The 14,014-nt window shown below is 63.1% G+C and overlaps 5 protein-coding genes across 5 annotated transcripts; 2 read left to right on the forward strand and 3 right to left on the reverse strand.

Moving 5' to 3' along the window:
• Positions 1 to 4: 4 nt before the first annotated feature.
• Positions 5 to 4,070, reverse strand: RHTO_04059 (uncharacterized protein; the record flags this gene model as incomplete). Its single annotated transcript, XM_016417727.1, has 3 exons — positions 5 to 2,069; positions 2,124 to 2,449; positions 2,514 to 4,070. The coding sequence occupies 3 exons, from the start codon at positions 4,068 to 4,070 to the stop codon at positions 5 to 7; spliced, it is 3,948 nt and encodes a 1,315-aa protein (XP_016270886.1).
• An 830-nt stretch (positions 4,071 to 4,900) lies between these two features.
• On the reverse strand, positions 4,901 to 7,405 carry RHTO_04060 (uncharacterized protein; the record flags this gene model as incomplete). The annotated part of the gene is made up of 2 exons (XM_016417728.1): positions 4,901 to 6,241; positions 6,332 to 7,405. The coding sequence occupies 2 exons, from the start codon at positions 7,403 to 7,405 to the stop codon at positions 4,901 to 4,903; spliced, it is 2,415 nt and encodes an 804-aa protein (XP_016270887.1).
• A 190-nt stretch (positions 7,406 to 7,595) lies between these two features.
• Positions 7,596 to 8,787, forward strand: RHTO_04061 (uncharacterized protein; the record flags this gene model as incomplete). Its single annotated transcript, XM_016417729.1, has 3 exons — positions 7,596 to 8,000; positions 8,088 to 8,267; positions 8,344 to 8,787. The coding sequence occupies 3 exons, from the start codon at positions 7,596 to 7,598 to the stop codon at positions 8,785 to 8,787; spliced, it is 1,029 nt and encodes a 342-aa protein (XP_016270888.1).
• Positions 8,788 to 8,925: 138 nt separating this feature from the next.
• On the reverse strand, positions 8,926 to 11,102 carry RHTO_04062 (aminopeptidase; the record flags this gene model as incomplete). The annotated part of the gene is made up of 7 exons (XM_016417730.1): positions 8,926 to 9,046; positions 9,132 to 9,227; positions 9,339 to 9,570; positions 9,686 to 9,800; positions 9,866 to 10,053; positions 10,129 to 10,186; positions 10,278 to 11,102. The coding sequence occupies 7 exons, from the start codon at positions 11,100 to 11,102 to the stop codon at positions 8,926 to 8,928; spliced, it is 1,635 nt and encodes a 544-aa protein (XP_016270889.1).
• A 231-nt stretch (positions 11,103 to 11,333) lies between these two features.
• RHTO_04063 (Xaa-Pro aminopeptidase) lies at positions 11,334 to 13,692 on the forward strand (the record flags this gene model as incomplete). Its single annotated transcript, XM_016417731.1, has 8 exons — positions 11,334 to 11,465; positions 11,528 to 12,089; positions 12,146 to 12,366; positions 12,441 to 12,700; positions 12,753 to 12,920; positions 12,976 to 13,402; positions 13,457 to 13,593; positions 13,653 to 13,692. 8 exons carry the CDS (start codon positions 11,334 to 11,336, stop codon positions 13,690 to 13,692), a joined length of 1,947 nt encoding a protein of 648 aa, XP_016270890.1.
• Positions 13,693 to 14,014: the final 322 nt, after the last annotated feature.

Raw genomic sequence — 14,014 nt, forward strand, 5'->3', positions numbered from 1 at the left:
GGCCTTACTTCGCTTCGTCTGCCCGCTCCGCCGTCTCGACCCGCATCGGTTCCTCTTGTTCCCGCTCGTCCTCAATCCCCTGCCAAGACGTCCCCTCTCCCTGCTCGAGTCGCGGCGAGCCATACGCCGAGAGCGAGAGCGTGTCCGCGTTCGACCGGTGCGAAAGTCGGAACGGCTCGAGACGAGACTCATCCTCGACACTCGCCTCCTCTGTCGCAGCGGTACTTCGTCGCCTCACATCGGGCTCGTCGGCAGGCGCACCTAACGGGGTCGTCGAGCGAAGACGATACGCCGGCTCGGGCGTCCTGACAGCTCCTCGCAAAGTCGACGACTCGGATCTGCCTCCGACGCTGGTTGGCTGCGATATCGCTGACGAAGCCGTCACCGTCGATAGCGCGCTTCCGCGTCGCGCGTCGCCGGCGATGTCACTCGAAGGTCCCGCCTGCGCCGTCTCGAAGCTGTCGCCGCCCTCGGTACTCGAGAGCTGCGAGTTGCGATGTAGGCCGCCCTGGCGAAGCGTTTCCTCTCGCAAGAGCGCCTCTTCGTCCTGAATTCGATCCACCTCGTCGAGCAGGCGAGTCGAGAGACGCTGTCGCTCTGCCGCTCCGCGCGCGAGGTGCGTCTGGAGGAGGGCGGAGCGGTTCTCGTCCGAGGGAATGCGGTTGCCGTTGCCGGGTTGGTGAGACGCAGACGGGCGGTGCGGAAAGTATGAGGGCATGGGCGAAGCGAAGGACGAGGTGGAGGAGTCGCGGCGGATGGCATTGGCGTCGACCTCGCCGAGTGGCACCGACCTGCTCGAGGACGGCCTCTCGCTGATCGCCGAGAACTGCGAGACGAGCTGTGGTCGCGAGTACTGCTCGTTGGGTCTGTCGTTCCGCTGACCCTGCGCAAGCAGCGTTTTGACAGTGGGCAGCGGCCTCGGCGAGAACTGAACCTCGTGGTGCGGCAACGGTGACAGGTGCTCCTGCTCGAGTGGCAACGACCGCACGCGCCGATGTAGGTTCGTTCCGCCGACAGCTCCGGCACGTGGTGCTGCCGTCAACGTCGACGCCCTGCGACCGTCGATGCCGCTCGTCTGCGCCTCGAAGCGCGGCGGAGACGGAGTGGCTGGCGAGAGGGAGATGATAGGCGAGAGCTTCGTCTTCGGGTGCGGCACGACGTAGTTCGAGGCGGACGACCAGAAATTGCGAGGTTGCGACGCAGCGGCAGCATACCGCTGTGCTGCACTCTCGCGCGGCTGTTCCCGATCGATTGCTTGGACAGCAAAGTCGGGTCGCTGCTCCTCCGCGCTAGGGCGCGCACTCTTGCGGCCGGCCGGAACCTGCTCGTGCACCTGGTCGTCGTAGACGGTCTCCTTCTTCTCGTCGGGGTACGCGGACGACGAGTAGCCGAGAACGTAGGGCGACTTGGCGAGGAAGGGCGAGAAGGTTGTCGACGCCATGCTCAAAGGCGTCGATCCGAGGCAGGCGAGGATAGCGCATCGGATTCGGCGCTGTCGACGGGTGCGCCAGTCGGAGAACGGTGCGGAGGGGCGACGCGAGGACGAAGAACGCGCGTGGTCGGTCCGGCCGACGACGGGAGAGTCTGGAAGGGCGATGGCGAGGTGTTCGCGCGAGGGATGAATGAATGCCGAGGATGCTGCAGTGCGGCGCTTCAGGCAGGACGACTCAAGCAGCCAAAGCCCGACCGCCGCTGCAACGACGAGCACTAGCCGCCAGGCGGCCCACACTGCGTTCGTCATGAGGACGCCAAAGGCGAAGGGCGAGAGCGTCCCGTCGGTGGCGAAGTAGGCCGAGTCGCGACTGGTCGCTACCGCCGCCGCCGTTGGTCCGTACGCGGTCGTGTTGTACAGGAGGATGACGGCGCAGGTGAGACCCGCACGCGGGAGGAGAAGCAAAACAGTCGGCCAGTTCTGGCGGTACCATTGACAACTTTCCTTGATGCCGTCGAGGCGACTGGGTCCGTCGACCGAGCGACCAAGAGCCGTTCGAGGAAAGAGTCCGGCGAGGCGGACTCGCCAGAGGAAGGAGAAGACGCCGTAGGAGCGCAGACAGGCGAGGTTGTACGACCTACGCGAGGAGAAAGTCAATCCCATTGACCAGCAAGGCATGGTGCGAACTCACGCTGCGCCCTGGTAGATCCGCTCTATCTCGACGTTCTTCCCGCCCGCTCCGACGCCTCGCCACCTCGCGAAGAACCCGCACAGCAAGTCCCTCCAGATGAAGACGCCGAAGAACCAGATGAAGGTGCAAGTCGAGTAGACGGCGAGTGCGACCCACCATCCCGTGCTGGGCTGGATTGTCGGGACGTCCACGAGCGCACGGGCGGATAGGTTCTGCGTTGGCGGAACGGAGGGGTACAGCGCCAGTTGAGCGAGGATGTAGATCAGGTTGTAGTCGAGGAAGAGGGTGACGGGGACGTGGGCGAAGATGGCGAAGGGGTAGAGCAGCTGTGAATGGACGAAGAGGTCAGCAAGCTCGATTGCTTTGAGGTGCAAAATGAAGAGGACGCACATGGAGGAGACGCGGGAACCAGCCGCCATACTCGACCATCGACCAGTCCATCCGTTCCGGTCGACAAGTCGTCTCCCGCCTGGCCTTTTCCCAGTCACCGTCGTCTGGCTGATGCAGTCGCGCGTCGACATCGCTATCCGAGTCGTGGACGACAACTTCGAACGTGCCGGGCGCGCTGCGACCGCGAGCGTGAGAGGGAGGGACAGGCGGAGCGGGACCTCGCGCCGACTTGGACTTCTTACGCAAGCTGAAGAGTGATGGTCGGCGAGTCGGAGACGGCGCTGTCGGCGCCATCATCTCGCCACCCTCAGAGCCCTCGCCATAGTCCACCACGCTGTCCAACTCGCTCAACCTCATACTCCCCCGCCGCAACTTCGGTCCCTCGTCCACCTCGTCCAAATCCACGTCGTCTTCCTCGCCATACTGCGGCTCGTAGCTCGTCATGCGCGAGCGCTTCGAGCGAGCCGAGCGAGGCGTGACATAGCGTCGCGCGCCTGGCGTGGCGGTTCGAGGCGGAGTTCGCGGGAAGCCTGGGTCGCCCTGCGAAGCGTGAGCCGGCTCGAAAGTGGTGACGCCGCGAACACGACGACGGGAGCCGCGAGGCGAGATGAGGAAGTCGGGGTTCGTCTGCGGAGGCGGAGGTGCGAGTCTGTCTGTCGCCTGAACAAAGCCAGCTGGGTCACCCAGGTCCGCCTCGCCAGCCGTCTCGAAGACGCCGAGGCCTGCACTACCCGATGCAGCCGACACCTTGCGCTGCTCTTCCCACTTGCGCCGTTCCTCCCTCGCCTCGACACCTTCCGGGTCAAGCCCGAGATGGATCCGCGGAGACCAAATGATTTGTCCTTCCTCCTCGTCCGCCACCTCGCCAAGTCGCCCTTCGGTCGCCCCAGGACGCTGTAAGAGCGCCTCGAACCCGCCAACGCTCAGACGACCTGCACTCCCTCCCTCGTCCAGTTCCTCGCCGTGCGCCCGCGCAGACGAGACAGACAGCGACGCCTGACGCGGCGGTGTCGGGATGAACTTGGGGACTGGTTTGCGATAGGATGAGGAGAAGCGGGAGAAGGCGGATGCGGGGCGAGGCGAAGTTGGGGCGGTAGCTGTGGGCGGCAGAGGCGGGGCCGGGAACTCGAGTGCGCCGGGGGAGAGATCACTCTCACTTGGCGGGGAGGGCTCGCTGGAGGGAACGAATGCGGGAAGGAGCGGGACAGGCGAGTTAAACATGAGGGCTTCGTTCGGTCTCGAAGGTCGACGAGGGCGTGGTGGCTGCGGTTCGGGAGGAGCGAGGCTGCTCGTAACGAATGTCGCTGTGTCGGTCATGTTGGGCGTCGAGCCGAGTTGAGGCGTCACGGGAACGTCTGGGCGCTCTGGGCGAGGCGAGATGCGCGGGATGGGCGGCGACGAACGAGGTGAGAGGCCGGGAGGCGCTGGATAGGTCGTCGGAGGACCCATCGGCGCTGCATGCTGGCCCGAAGACGTGCTGCCGGGGACAAGGGGTATCGAGGAGGTGTAGCTGCTGCGTGGATCGGGGAGGTCGAAGTGCGTCTTCGGTTGGGTCATGGCGGCTGTCGACGGTAGAGAATGAGGAAGTGTCTGTGATCAAAGGAATGTGCTGGACCCGCTTGTGTCGTGCGGGCTGGACGGGTGTTGAAAAGGAGTGGAGGGGCGGCAGCGTTCACGGCAGAACGGCGCGCGCGAGTCGATTCGATGCAAGCCAGAGAGCGTCAGGAAGACCAGTCCAAGCGATTCGACACCTGTGCAGCCCAGCGCGAGCGCACGCCGTCGAGCAGAGGCGGTCTTGTGATGAGGCGAAGGTCTGCCCGCGACGAGGCGAGCGGCGAGGGGCACAGGCCGAGCGTCTAGCATGTCGCAGAGCATCGTTCATTAGCGAGCTGAAGCACAAGTCTCGGGACAAGGTGAGGGCAGCAGGTGCAAGGGGGAGGGGAAGTCAGACATCCTGTCTGAGGCAGTCAACCGCGCCGTTATGCTGTGTGAATAGAAAGCTAGTGATGCGCCTCCTAGCGTGGATTGTCCGGCGGACTTGCGCCGATCCAAGCCAGGAGGCGCCGCCGCGAAGTGAGTGGACGGTCGAGGAGGAAGAGAGCTCGCACGATGGCGGACGGACTCTGCTTACTCCTGCGCGGTCGGGTGAGCTCGTCAATCGCTGAAGCTCCAAAGCCAACGCTGCAGGAGGGAGCGAGAGAGAGCGAACAGTTCCTCGTGCGAAGGTCGCGCGACTCTGTGTCGTCCTGTTACTGCTCGAGCAAAGCGGAATGCAGGCAGGTGCTAGTACGTGTGAAGCAGATAGATATGGACAATCAACAGGAGAATCGAAAAGACGCAGAAGCAAAACCAAGAGGAAAAGGGTATCGTCGTCCTCCTCCGCGCGCTCACCACCTCCGTCCCAGCAGATCCTCCCCCCAGCTGGGCACCGTCTCTCCCTCCCTCTCGCCCTCATCGCCACTCACGCTCCCCCCAACCAACACACAACTCTCCAAGCTGCCCAAACTATCCCTCGAGCTCTTCGCGACCACACGGATTTGCCTCACTGTTGCGGGGGCGACAAGGCCGGCGGTGGAGATGGCGCGGCGGAGGAGTTGGGGCTGGGAGCGGCGGGTGTGCAGCGGGCGAGAAGAGGAGGAGGGCAGGAGAGAGCGGCCCGTTGCAGCGTCGATGGGGGAGCGGGGGAAGGGGGCTGCTGAAAGCGCTGGCGAAGCGGAGGCGCTGGGCGAGGAAGAGGAGGGAGGGAAGAACAGCTGCGACGCGCGTTCCCGGAGGAGAGTTGCAGGAGCCCACCACAACCTCCCGCTCGCGACAGGCGTAGGCGGCCTCCTCTGCTCCTTCTCCTCCGCCTGCTCGGCTTCGCTCGGTACGACGCGAGGCGGAGAAGGCGGTACCTGGATGCCTAGACCCGCAAAGGACTGATAGGCGGGGAGGAGGTTCGAGTCGGACACCGTGTGGCGGAGGGAGGTGCGCTTCGAAGCCGCGTCGAGCCCAAACGGCGCAACAAGCTCGTTGTTCCCTCCGCCCCAAGGAGGAGAGAGGTACCCTTCCCCCGCGCCCATGCCCATCGCGCCGCGGAAGTTGCTCTGCGGCGTCCTCGTCGCCAACTCGAACGACACGCTTGACGAATAACTCCTCGCATCCTCCTCTTCCTCTGCATCCGTCGCTCCTGGAGCGAGGTCGAAGCACAACTCGGGCGTCCGCGCATCCGAGTCGAGCGAAGTCGATACCCTCGACAACGGATGCGGATGAGGGCGGATAGCCTCGTTAACTCCCGAAACCCAGCGATGCATCTCGCTTGTCGTCCTCATCCGCCGAGGCTGGACGGAAGACGAAGGAGGAGGAGTGGAAAGAACGACGTGGTGGACTGAGGAGGTGTCGGCGTCGGCGTCTGCTGCGCGGGCTGTCGAGCCTGAACTTGTTGGGGAGGGGAGGGGCGGAGCGGTTTCGGGTGAAGAGGACGAGGAGTCGGGGTTGGGCGAGCCGAAGAGGGAGAAGAGACCGCGGAGGGAGAGGAGCGAGGGGCGGTCTTTCAGTTGCTGCGGGGCGGGCGGGGCAAGCGAGGCGGTCGCTTTGGTGGGAGGGGCGGGGGATGGTGCCCGAATGGGCGTAGGCGAGGGAGGGGCGTCATCGATAGGATGAGTTGCGGAGGTGGATGCTGTTGGTCGGGCGAGAGTCGATTGAGGCGTGATTACTCGAGTGTCGGCGTAGCCATGTCGCTCGAGTAGCTGTACCGGCATCAAGCATACATCAGCACTTTCCCTTAATCTCGGTCGTCGCGAGCGAAGAGCGCGCAGGGAATGGAATAGTGAACGCACCTCCTGCAAACTACTGTACCCAGCCCTCTCCTCCCTCGCCACCTCCTCCTCTCCTCCAGCACCTTCGATCGCCCCAAAGCCGAGCCCCAATTCGCCATACATATCCCTCTTCCTCTCTCTCGCGCCTGTTTCGTGTAGAGGGCGGCGGGGAGTTTCGAGTGCGTTCGGAGGTGGAGGGACGGAGGTGGAGGGGAGGGAAGGTGGAGTGGGGGGCAAGACCGAAGGCAGAGCTGCTGGGCTGCTCGTGAGGTGAGCAGGTTCGTCCTTGTCCTGAAAGCTAGTGACCGCCTCCCTTCGCTTCGCTACCATCTGCCTCTTCAACTCGATCTTGTGTTTCTCCACCCGCTCAAGCTTTGATGGGTCTTGCCCGAGGTTTGGTGAGCGAGGAGAGGCGGAGGCTGCGTTAGAGGGCGACGGAGCGGGAGAGGGAGAGGGGGAGGAGGGGACGACGTAGGAGATTCGCCTGGTGGAGGAGGTGGCGCGCAGGGAAGGTCGTACGGAGGAGGCGGTAGAGGAAGAAGCGGACGAGAGGGCACGGAGAGAGGACGCGGCGAGCGAAAGCGGACGGGGAGAAGGGCGTCGTTGCGGTTCCTCCGCGTCTTCCGTCCGCAACGTGCGCGAGGAGCGTTCCTCCGCTCGTCGTGCCGCATGCGCAGGAGCAGGAGAAGCGGAGCGAGGCGTCCTCGACCCGGAAGTCATAGCCAAGCCGGACTTTCTCCTCGTCGGCGCGTCACTCGCCCCGTGCTGGCCCCTGACGCTCCTCAGACTCTCCTCCGCCGTCGAAGGCGCAACCCGCCCGCCCGCACTCGCCTCAATATCGTGACTCGTCTTGCTCCTCCTCATTCCGCCCTGCGTGTCCTTGCCCTTGACCTCCCGCGCATCGTTCTCCTTGCCCTTTGCCTGTCCGCGCAGGATGAAAGGGCGAACTTTGCGTGGCTGGGCGGGGGGAGGAGCTGCGCGGGGCTGTGTGGGCTTGAAGAGCGCTGTCTCGGAGGTTGAGGAAGGCAGGCGGCGGTGGGTCGGTGCGGTGGGTGGCGGGGACGCGTTCGCAAAGGGGTGTGCGTCGAGGGTCATCGTGGCATGGATGTGAGCAGTCCGGCGAGTCCAGCGAGAGTGTGGGCGAGTGGAAGAGGAAGAGGTAAACAGCCTCGGAGGCGATGAGCGTTGCCGGTCACGTGCGGCGAATCCAGCGGGACAGCACGACGGGCGAGCAGCTTGTCTTTATGTGGTGACAGCATCGTAGCACTCCCTGTGACCCGCCTGGATGACCCTGTCGACGCTGCTGTCGACTCTCCTCGTCCCGCTCACCTCGCTCGTCCAGTCGCCCTTCCAGCAACCCTCGTCCCGCTCCATGACGGACCAAGTGGACCTCCTCATCCTCGGCGCAGGGTGGACAGCCTCCTTCCTCGTCCCTCACTTGCGCGCACACCACCCAAACCTCTCGTTCGCAGCGACAACCCGCGACGGACGAGACGACACCCTCAAGTGGTCCTTCGACCCCGATCGCGAGGGGAAGGACCAGTTTGAGGGACTACCGAAGGCGAGGGCCGTGTTGGTGACGTTCCCTATCAGGGGAGAGGGCGGGAGTAGGAGATTGGTGCAAGGGTACGAGGAGCATGCGGGTTCGAGGGCGAGGTGGATTCAGTTGGGCTCGAGTGGGATCTGGGACGTGAGTCTGGCGGTCTTTCTCGCTTTCATTCGACGATGTGTGTCGCAAAACGTCGCGTTGATCCTTCGTCGAGCCGTCTGAACCCAGGGCGGTCCAACTCTCGCCTCTCTCCGCGCCTCCTCCCCTTCCTCAACCGCGAAACCCCCTCCGTTCCAATGGACGACCCGCCACTCTCCCTACGACCGTACGAACCCCCGCGCAATCGCAGAAGACGAGCTCCTGTCGCAACATGCCGACACGATCGTGCTGAACCTCGTCGGACTGTGGGTGAGGCCGGCTTTCTCCCTTCTCTCTTTCTCTCCTTCTGTCTTTGAGCGAGACTGACGAGTAGGGTGTCGTGTAGGGCGGCACCCGCAACCCACTCAACTGGTTCGCCCGCATCGCGCCCACCAAATCCGCCCTCGAACAAAAAGGTTCTCTCCACCTCATCCACGGGCTGGACGTAGCACGCGCAATAGTCGCCGTCGTCCTCGCTCCTACACTCCCTCGCTCTGCGGAAAGTGTGAGGGAGGGGAGGGGAGAGCGGTGGGTTGTAAGTGACTTGAGGGTCCTGGATTGGTGGGACCTCGTCTCTTCCCACCCTTCTCCCCCTCCTTCCTCCGCCTCGCACGATGGCGAATCCTCCCCCGACCGCACCAAGTGGGTCCTAGACCTCATGCACACCCACAACATCCGCGGGCTCCCTCGCTCGCCGGAGGAATTGGGGAGGGCGATCGATTCGAGCGAGTTTTGGAGGGCATTTGGGGTTGGCCCGGTTAAGGGGAGGTGGGAGGAGGGGAAACTGTGAGGGCTCCGAACGAGCAGAGGGAACGAGGGAAGGGGTGTAGCGATAGCCTTGTATCTCTAGCGTCGTCTCGCTTGTCTGTGGCACTCGTCGAGTATTCACGAGCGACATGCGAGATACACAGTCAATGCAAACGGAAAACTACGGCACCCAACCGCCCGCGACCTCCCAAACCAAGCCCATCGCAACCTTCGCATGCGCGGCAATCTGTTCAAAACTGTACCCTTCGCGCGCGGAGAGGTCGCACGAGTTGTGATAGCACCTGTTCCACCCCAGCATCAGCATCACTCGGGTGGCAGAAAGGGAGGGGGAGGGCGGAGGAAAGGGGAAGGAGGGAGGGGACGAACGGGTCTGCGATGGGGCCGTTGCGCTCGAAGATCCAGGTCGAGGCGTAAGAGTTGGAGACGAAAGATTGGTGGTCGGAACAGCAGGCGGGAGTGTAGCTGCGTTTCGGAGAACGGGTGCGAGAGTCAGCTTTCCTTCCCGCATCGTCCATGGGGCCCAGGCGCGTGTGCGAGCGGGTACCACAGGCGAACAAGGGAGACCAAACGCACCCAACAATCAACTCGGGTACATACACCTCACTCAAATTCCCTACCAACCACCCAGCCTCTTTCAACCCAATCTTGTCGGGCCTGGCAAGTTGCATCGGTTCGCCGGGCTTGCGGTAGCCTACCATGTCGACTTGGAGCATGAGGGCGACGTCTTCTGAGCGCGAGCGGAGGAGAGAGGCGTAGTGTGAGGAGGAGAGGAGGCCTTGTTCTTCGCCGGAGAAGAGGGCGAGGACTGCATTGTCGAGGCGGAGGCAGAGTCAGCGTCCCTCCTCAATCTCCGAGCGTTTTTGACGTCTGGAGCGATGTTACGGAGCCGCGGAAGAGACGTGAGGAATCCGCCAACTCACCGAGCTTCCGCGCAAACTTGAGGTTGTACGAGTGGATCAGCCTGGCGACCGCCAGCACGAGCGCCGTGCCCGACGCGTCGTCGTCCGCTCCAGGCGCTGTAGGGAAGCCAAACGACTGTTGCGACGACGCAAGCATCAGCATGTCGAGCTTGAGGAGGAGAGGCTGGGAAGTCCACGCACGCCTCGCGAGTCAAAGTGCGCGCCGAGGATCATCGTCTCGTTCGCGTTGTACTCAATCGCGCTGGCGCTTCGCAGGTGCGAGTCGTCCGACCCGAGAGACGAGTCGAGGTAGACGCATTCGACCATTGGAGCGTAGCCGGGAAGGTAGGAGATGTGGGTGCAGTTAAAACCGTAGGAGGACATTTGGTCTGCGAGATGCGAGTGGGAAAGATTGAGTCGATGTGCGACGAGCGAGAGAAGGGAAGTTTAGGGAGAGGACGAACCGAGGACCCAGTTTGCTGCTTTGTGCCCGCCGGTGCTCATCGAGTGCCTCGACACCCACTGTGAGCCACAATGAGTGACGAAAATCTCGTCAGCGATGCCTTCCCGGGAAGAGTCGCCGAATGCGAGAGGCGTCCAGCGGCAGACTCACCCGCTCGCTCGGCTTGACCCGACTCTGATCCTCTCCGCTAAGGGTCTTCACATCCCTCCTCATCCTCTCCAGCTCCTTCTCGCTGTCCAAACCCGAAACGACCTTGCTCAGCAACGGCTGGAACGTCAAGCCTTCGAGGTGCGCCTTGACGCGGTTGACTGCCGCAGCGGGAACTTCGGGGAAGGGCGAGGGCTCCTCGAGGGCGCTGCTGAGACGAGGAAGAGCGACAAGCGAGTAGTGCGAGTAGGCGGGGTGGGAGGACATGTAGGAGAGCTGAGCGTTTGCGGTGGTCGGATCGGGGGAAAGGAGGACGAGACGGCCTTCGTTCGACGGGAGGTCAAGGAGGTGCGTCGGGTCGAGTTCAGGGATGGTGTTGGAACCGGCATTGGGCGAAGAGAAGGTGATTTGAGCGGAAGAAGCGGAGGGCGAGTCGGAGGAGAGGGAGGAGTCCGTCTCGACGGTCGTACGGTGGAGCCAGTAGAGCAGCCCGGCGGTGTCCCCGGCACTTTTTGCGTCCTCCGAAGCTTCAACGCTATCCCGCCCGATCGCTACGCTCAGCATACCGGATCCTGCGTCACCCAAACGACCGTCCGCCGCTCCTCCTCGCCGCCTCAGCTCCCTCTCGCAGTCGCCCGATACGTGGTAGACGTCGTAGAGTGTCTGTGCACCGACTGTGATGTGGAAAGTCGCGCAGGAAGGTGGTGAGGCCGAGTTGCTCCCCTCAGCCTCTGTTCGGCTGATGAGGATAAGGCGGGAGAGAGAGAGCGGTGCGGCGTGCACGGTCAAAGTCGCCGCCAGTAGCAAAGCTCCCAGCAAGTACTTCATCGTGCTCAGTCGGCCTCGAGAAGCTGTGTGGGCGGAGGAGAAGGGCTGCCGACGGTTCGCCCCACCACGCGGTTCCTCTCCCTCTCGCCAGTCACTCTCGCTCGCTCGGCTGCCTTGCAGAGCACTCGGACACTGCCAGGTTGAGCGCCTCAGTGCATGCTGACAAGCCTGCTGTCGACCCGCCTCACACGACCCGCTACACACCGCTTCCTCAACTCGCCTCGACGAACCATGACTTTCGACTCTTCCGCGCGGCTTGCGGCTCTCCGCGAGCAGATGAAGAAGCACGAACTTGCGGCATACATCGTTGACTCGGGCGATGCGCACTCGAACGAATACACGGCCGAGGCAGACGACCGGAGGGTGCGCCCGACTGTTCTCTTTCGTCCGGCTCAACTTCAGCTCACCTTCGTATATTGCCGCAGGCCTGGATTTCGGGCTTCACCGGCTCTGCAGGAACAGCCATCGTCTTGAAGGACAAGGCATTCCTCTGGACCGACGGCCGCTACCACCAGCAAGCGTCGAACCAGCTCTCTACCGACTGGACCCTCATGAAGCATGGTGTTCCCTCTGTTCCTTCGTGGACCGAGTGGCTCACCAAGCCGGCGCACTCGTCCTCGCTTCTCCCCTCCGGTTCGAAAGTCGGCCTCGACCCAGCACTTATCACGATTGCCGACTACACGACCCTCGCGCCGGGCTTGACATCGGCAGGCGTTGAGCTTGTACCGATCAGGGAGAATCTCGTCGACGTCGCGTGGGAAGCTGAGGCGAAGGAGAAGAGCGAAGGAAAGGAGGGCAAGCCACAGAGGCCGAAGAACGAGGTGTTCGTGCTGGAAGAGAAGTACGCTGGCGAAGGCGCGAAGAGCAAGATTGAGCGAGTGAGGAAGGAGATGGAGAAGGACGACGTCTTTGGCGGCGACGCGAAGGCCAAAAGCGGAGACAAGCGATGCTGGGGAGTCGTGCTTACGCAGCTCGACGAGATCGCCTGTGCGTGTGCTTTCTCCGCTTCTCTGAACAGCAATGCTGATTCAGTCTCTTCGCAGGGCTGCTCAACCTGCGCGGCTCCGACATCTCCTACAATCCCGTCTTCTTCTCCTGGCTCGTTCTCCCGACCGCGTCCTCCTCCAAGCCGACGCTCTTCATCGACATCGAACAGGTCCCGCAGAAGACGTACGAGTACCTTGGCGGCTTGGGCGTCCTCGTCGAGCCTTATGACAGCTTGATTGGGTTCCTTGAGGGTGTTGGCGGAATCTTGGGCGAGCAGGTGCGTCAAACAGGCTCTTGGTCGGCGACTTTGACAAAGTTTGCTGACCTCTTCGAGCTGTTCGAATTGCACAGGACCTCGTCCTCCTCCCTTCCCGCACCAACCTCGCCTCCGCCCTCGCCCTCGGCCTCCCTCGCGTCGTCTCTTCCACACGCGGTCCCATCTCAGACCTCAAAGCGCTCAAGAACAACACCGAAGTACAAGGCTTCCGTCAGTGCCACATCAGGGACGGCGTCGCGCTCGTACGGTACTTCTCATGGCTTGAGAGGGAGCTCAAGAAGGGTGGGGAGCTGAGGGAGTACGAAGCGGCGCTCAAGCTTGAGGAGTTCCGCAAGTAAGTACTCGTGGGTGCCTAAGGTGGGCACTGCTGATACAGCTTCGCACAGGCAACTTGACCTTTTCCGCGGCTTGTCGTTCTCAACCATCTCGTCGACCGGCGGCAACGCGTCAATCATCCACTACTCACCTGGACCAGATGGTCAGAGCACTGTTATCGACGCCTCGAAGATCTATCTCTGCGACAGCGGCGCCCAGTTCAGCGACGGAACTACCGAGTGAGCACGTCTTCCTCGCCTGGTTCGCCGCCCCCAGCTGACCTCGCTCCCACAGTGTCACCCGCACGCTCCACTACGGCACGCCCACGACCTTCGAGAAGCGAGCGTACACTCGCGTCCTGCAGGGTCATATCGCGATCGACCAGGCCGTCTTCCCCGAGACCGCAACGGGCTACCTCCTCGACCCTTGGGCGCGCAAAGCGCTCTGGCAAGACGGTCTCGACTACCGACACGGTACGGGTCACGGTGTCGGCCACTTCTTGAATGTCCACGAGGGCCCGATGGGAATCGGCACGCGTATCGCGTACAACGACGTCAAGCTACAGCCGTCGCAGATCTTGTCCAACGAGCCGGGGTACTACCACGAGGCAGGCGACGAGTCGTTCGGCATTCGGATCGAGAATTTGGTAGTTGTCCAGCCTGCGCAGACGCCGCACCAGTACGGAGGTGTCAAGTACAACAAGATGGAGCGCCTCACAATGGTCAGTCCGTCTCTCGCTCCCATTTGCGCATGAGCTGACACGCTGTGTGTGCAGTGCCCGATCGCGACGAACCTCGTCGAGCCGTCGCTCATGTCGCTCGACGAGATCGATTGGCTCAACAAGTACAACGCCGAAGTGCTGAGCAAGGTTGGGCCGTTGCTGCGGGAGACGGGCGACAGCGAGGCCATGGAGTGCGTGCAGTCGCTCTTCTCACGAGTCTGGCGTCTGACTCCGAGGTTGACTTGCGCAGATGGCTCGAACGTAGCTGCCAGCCTCTCTCCGTCGTCTGAGCGACACCCTCTCGCTTCCATTCCGTCTCCATCTCGTCAATGCGCAACCGCACGCACTGCAACACACGATACCATAGCCTGCCTCGCGTCGACTGCTCTTGCGATAGAGCTCTGTCTCCGCGCGGAGGGAAACGCGACGAGCGGAGACCCCGGTCCAGCAGCGCGAGAAGGTCAGGCGAGACTCGCACAGCTTCAGCAGGCTCTCTACGCTGTCCGAGAGACTGTCAGCTGCCGTGCTCGTCGAGGTCGACCATTGACTCTCGTCGAGGACGTCGTCGCGAAGGTTGTCCTCCCTCTCTCATCTCGCTCGCTCTGCACGCGC

The sequence above is a fragment of the Rhodotorula toruloides genome (genome assembly GCF_000320785.1).
Source record: "Rhodotorula toruloides NP11 unplaced genomic scaffold Scaffold25, whole genome shotgun sequence".
NCBI lineage: Eukaryota > Fungi > Basidiomycota > Microbotryomycetes > Sporidiobolales > Sporidiobolaceae > Rhodotorula > Rhodotorula toruloides.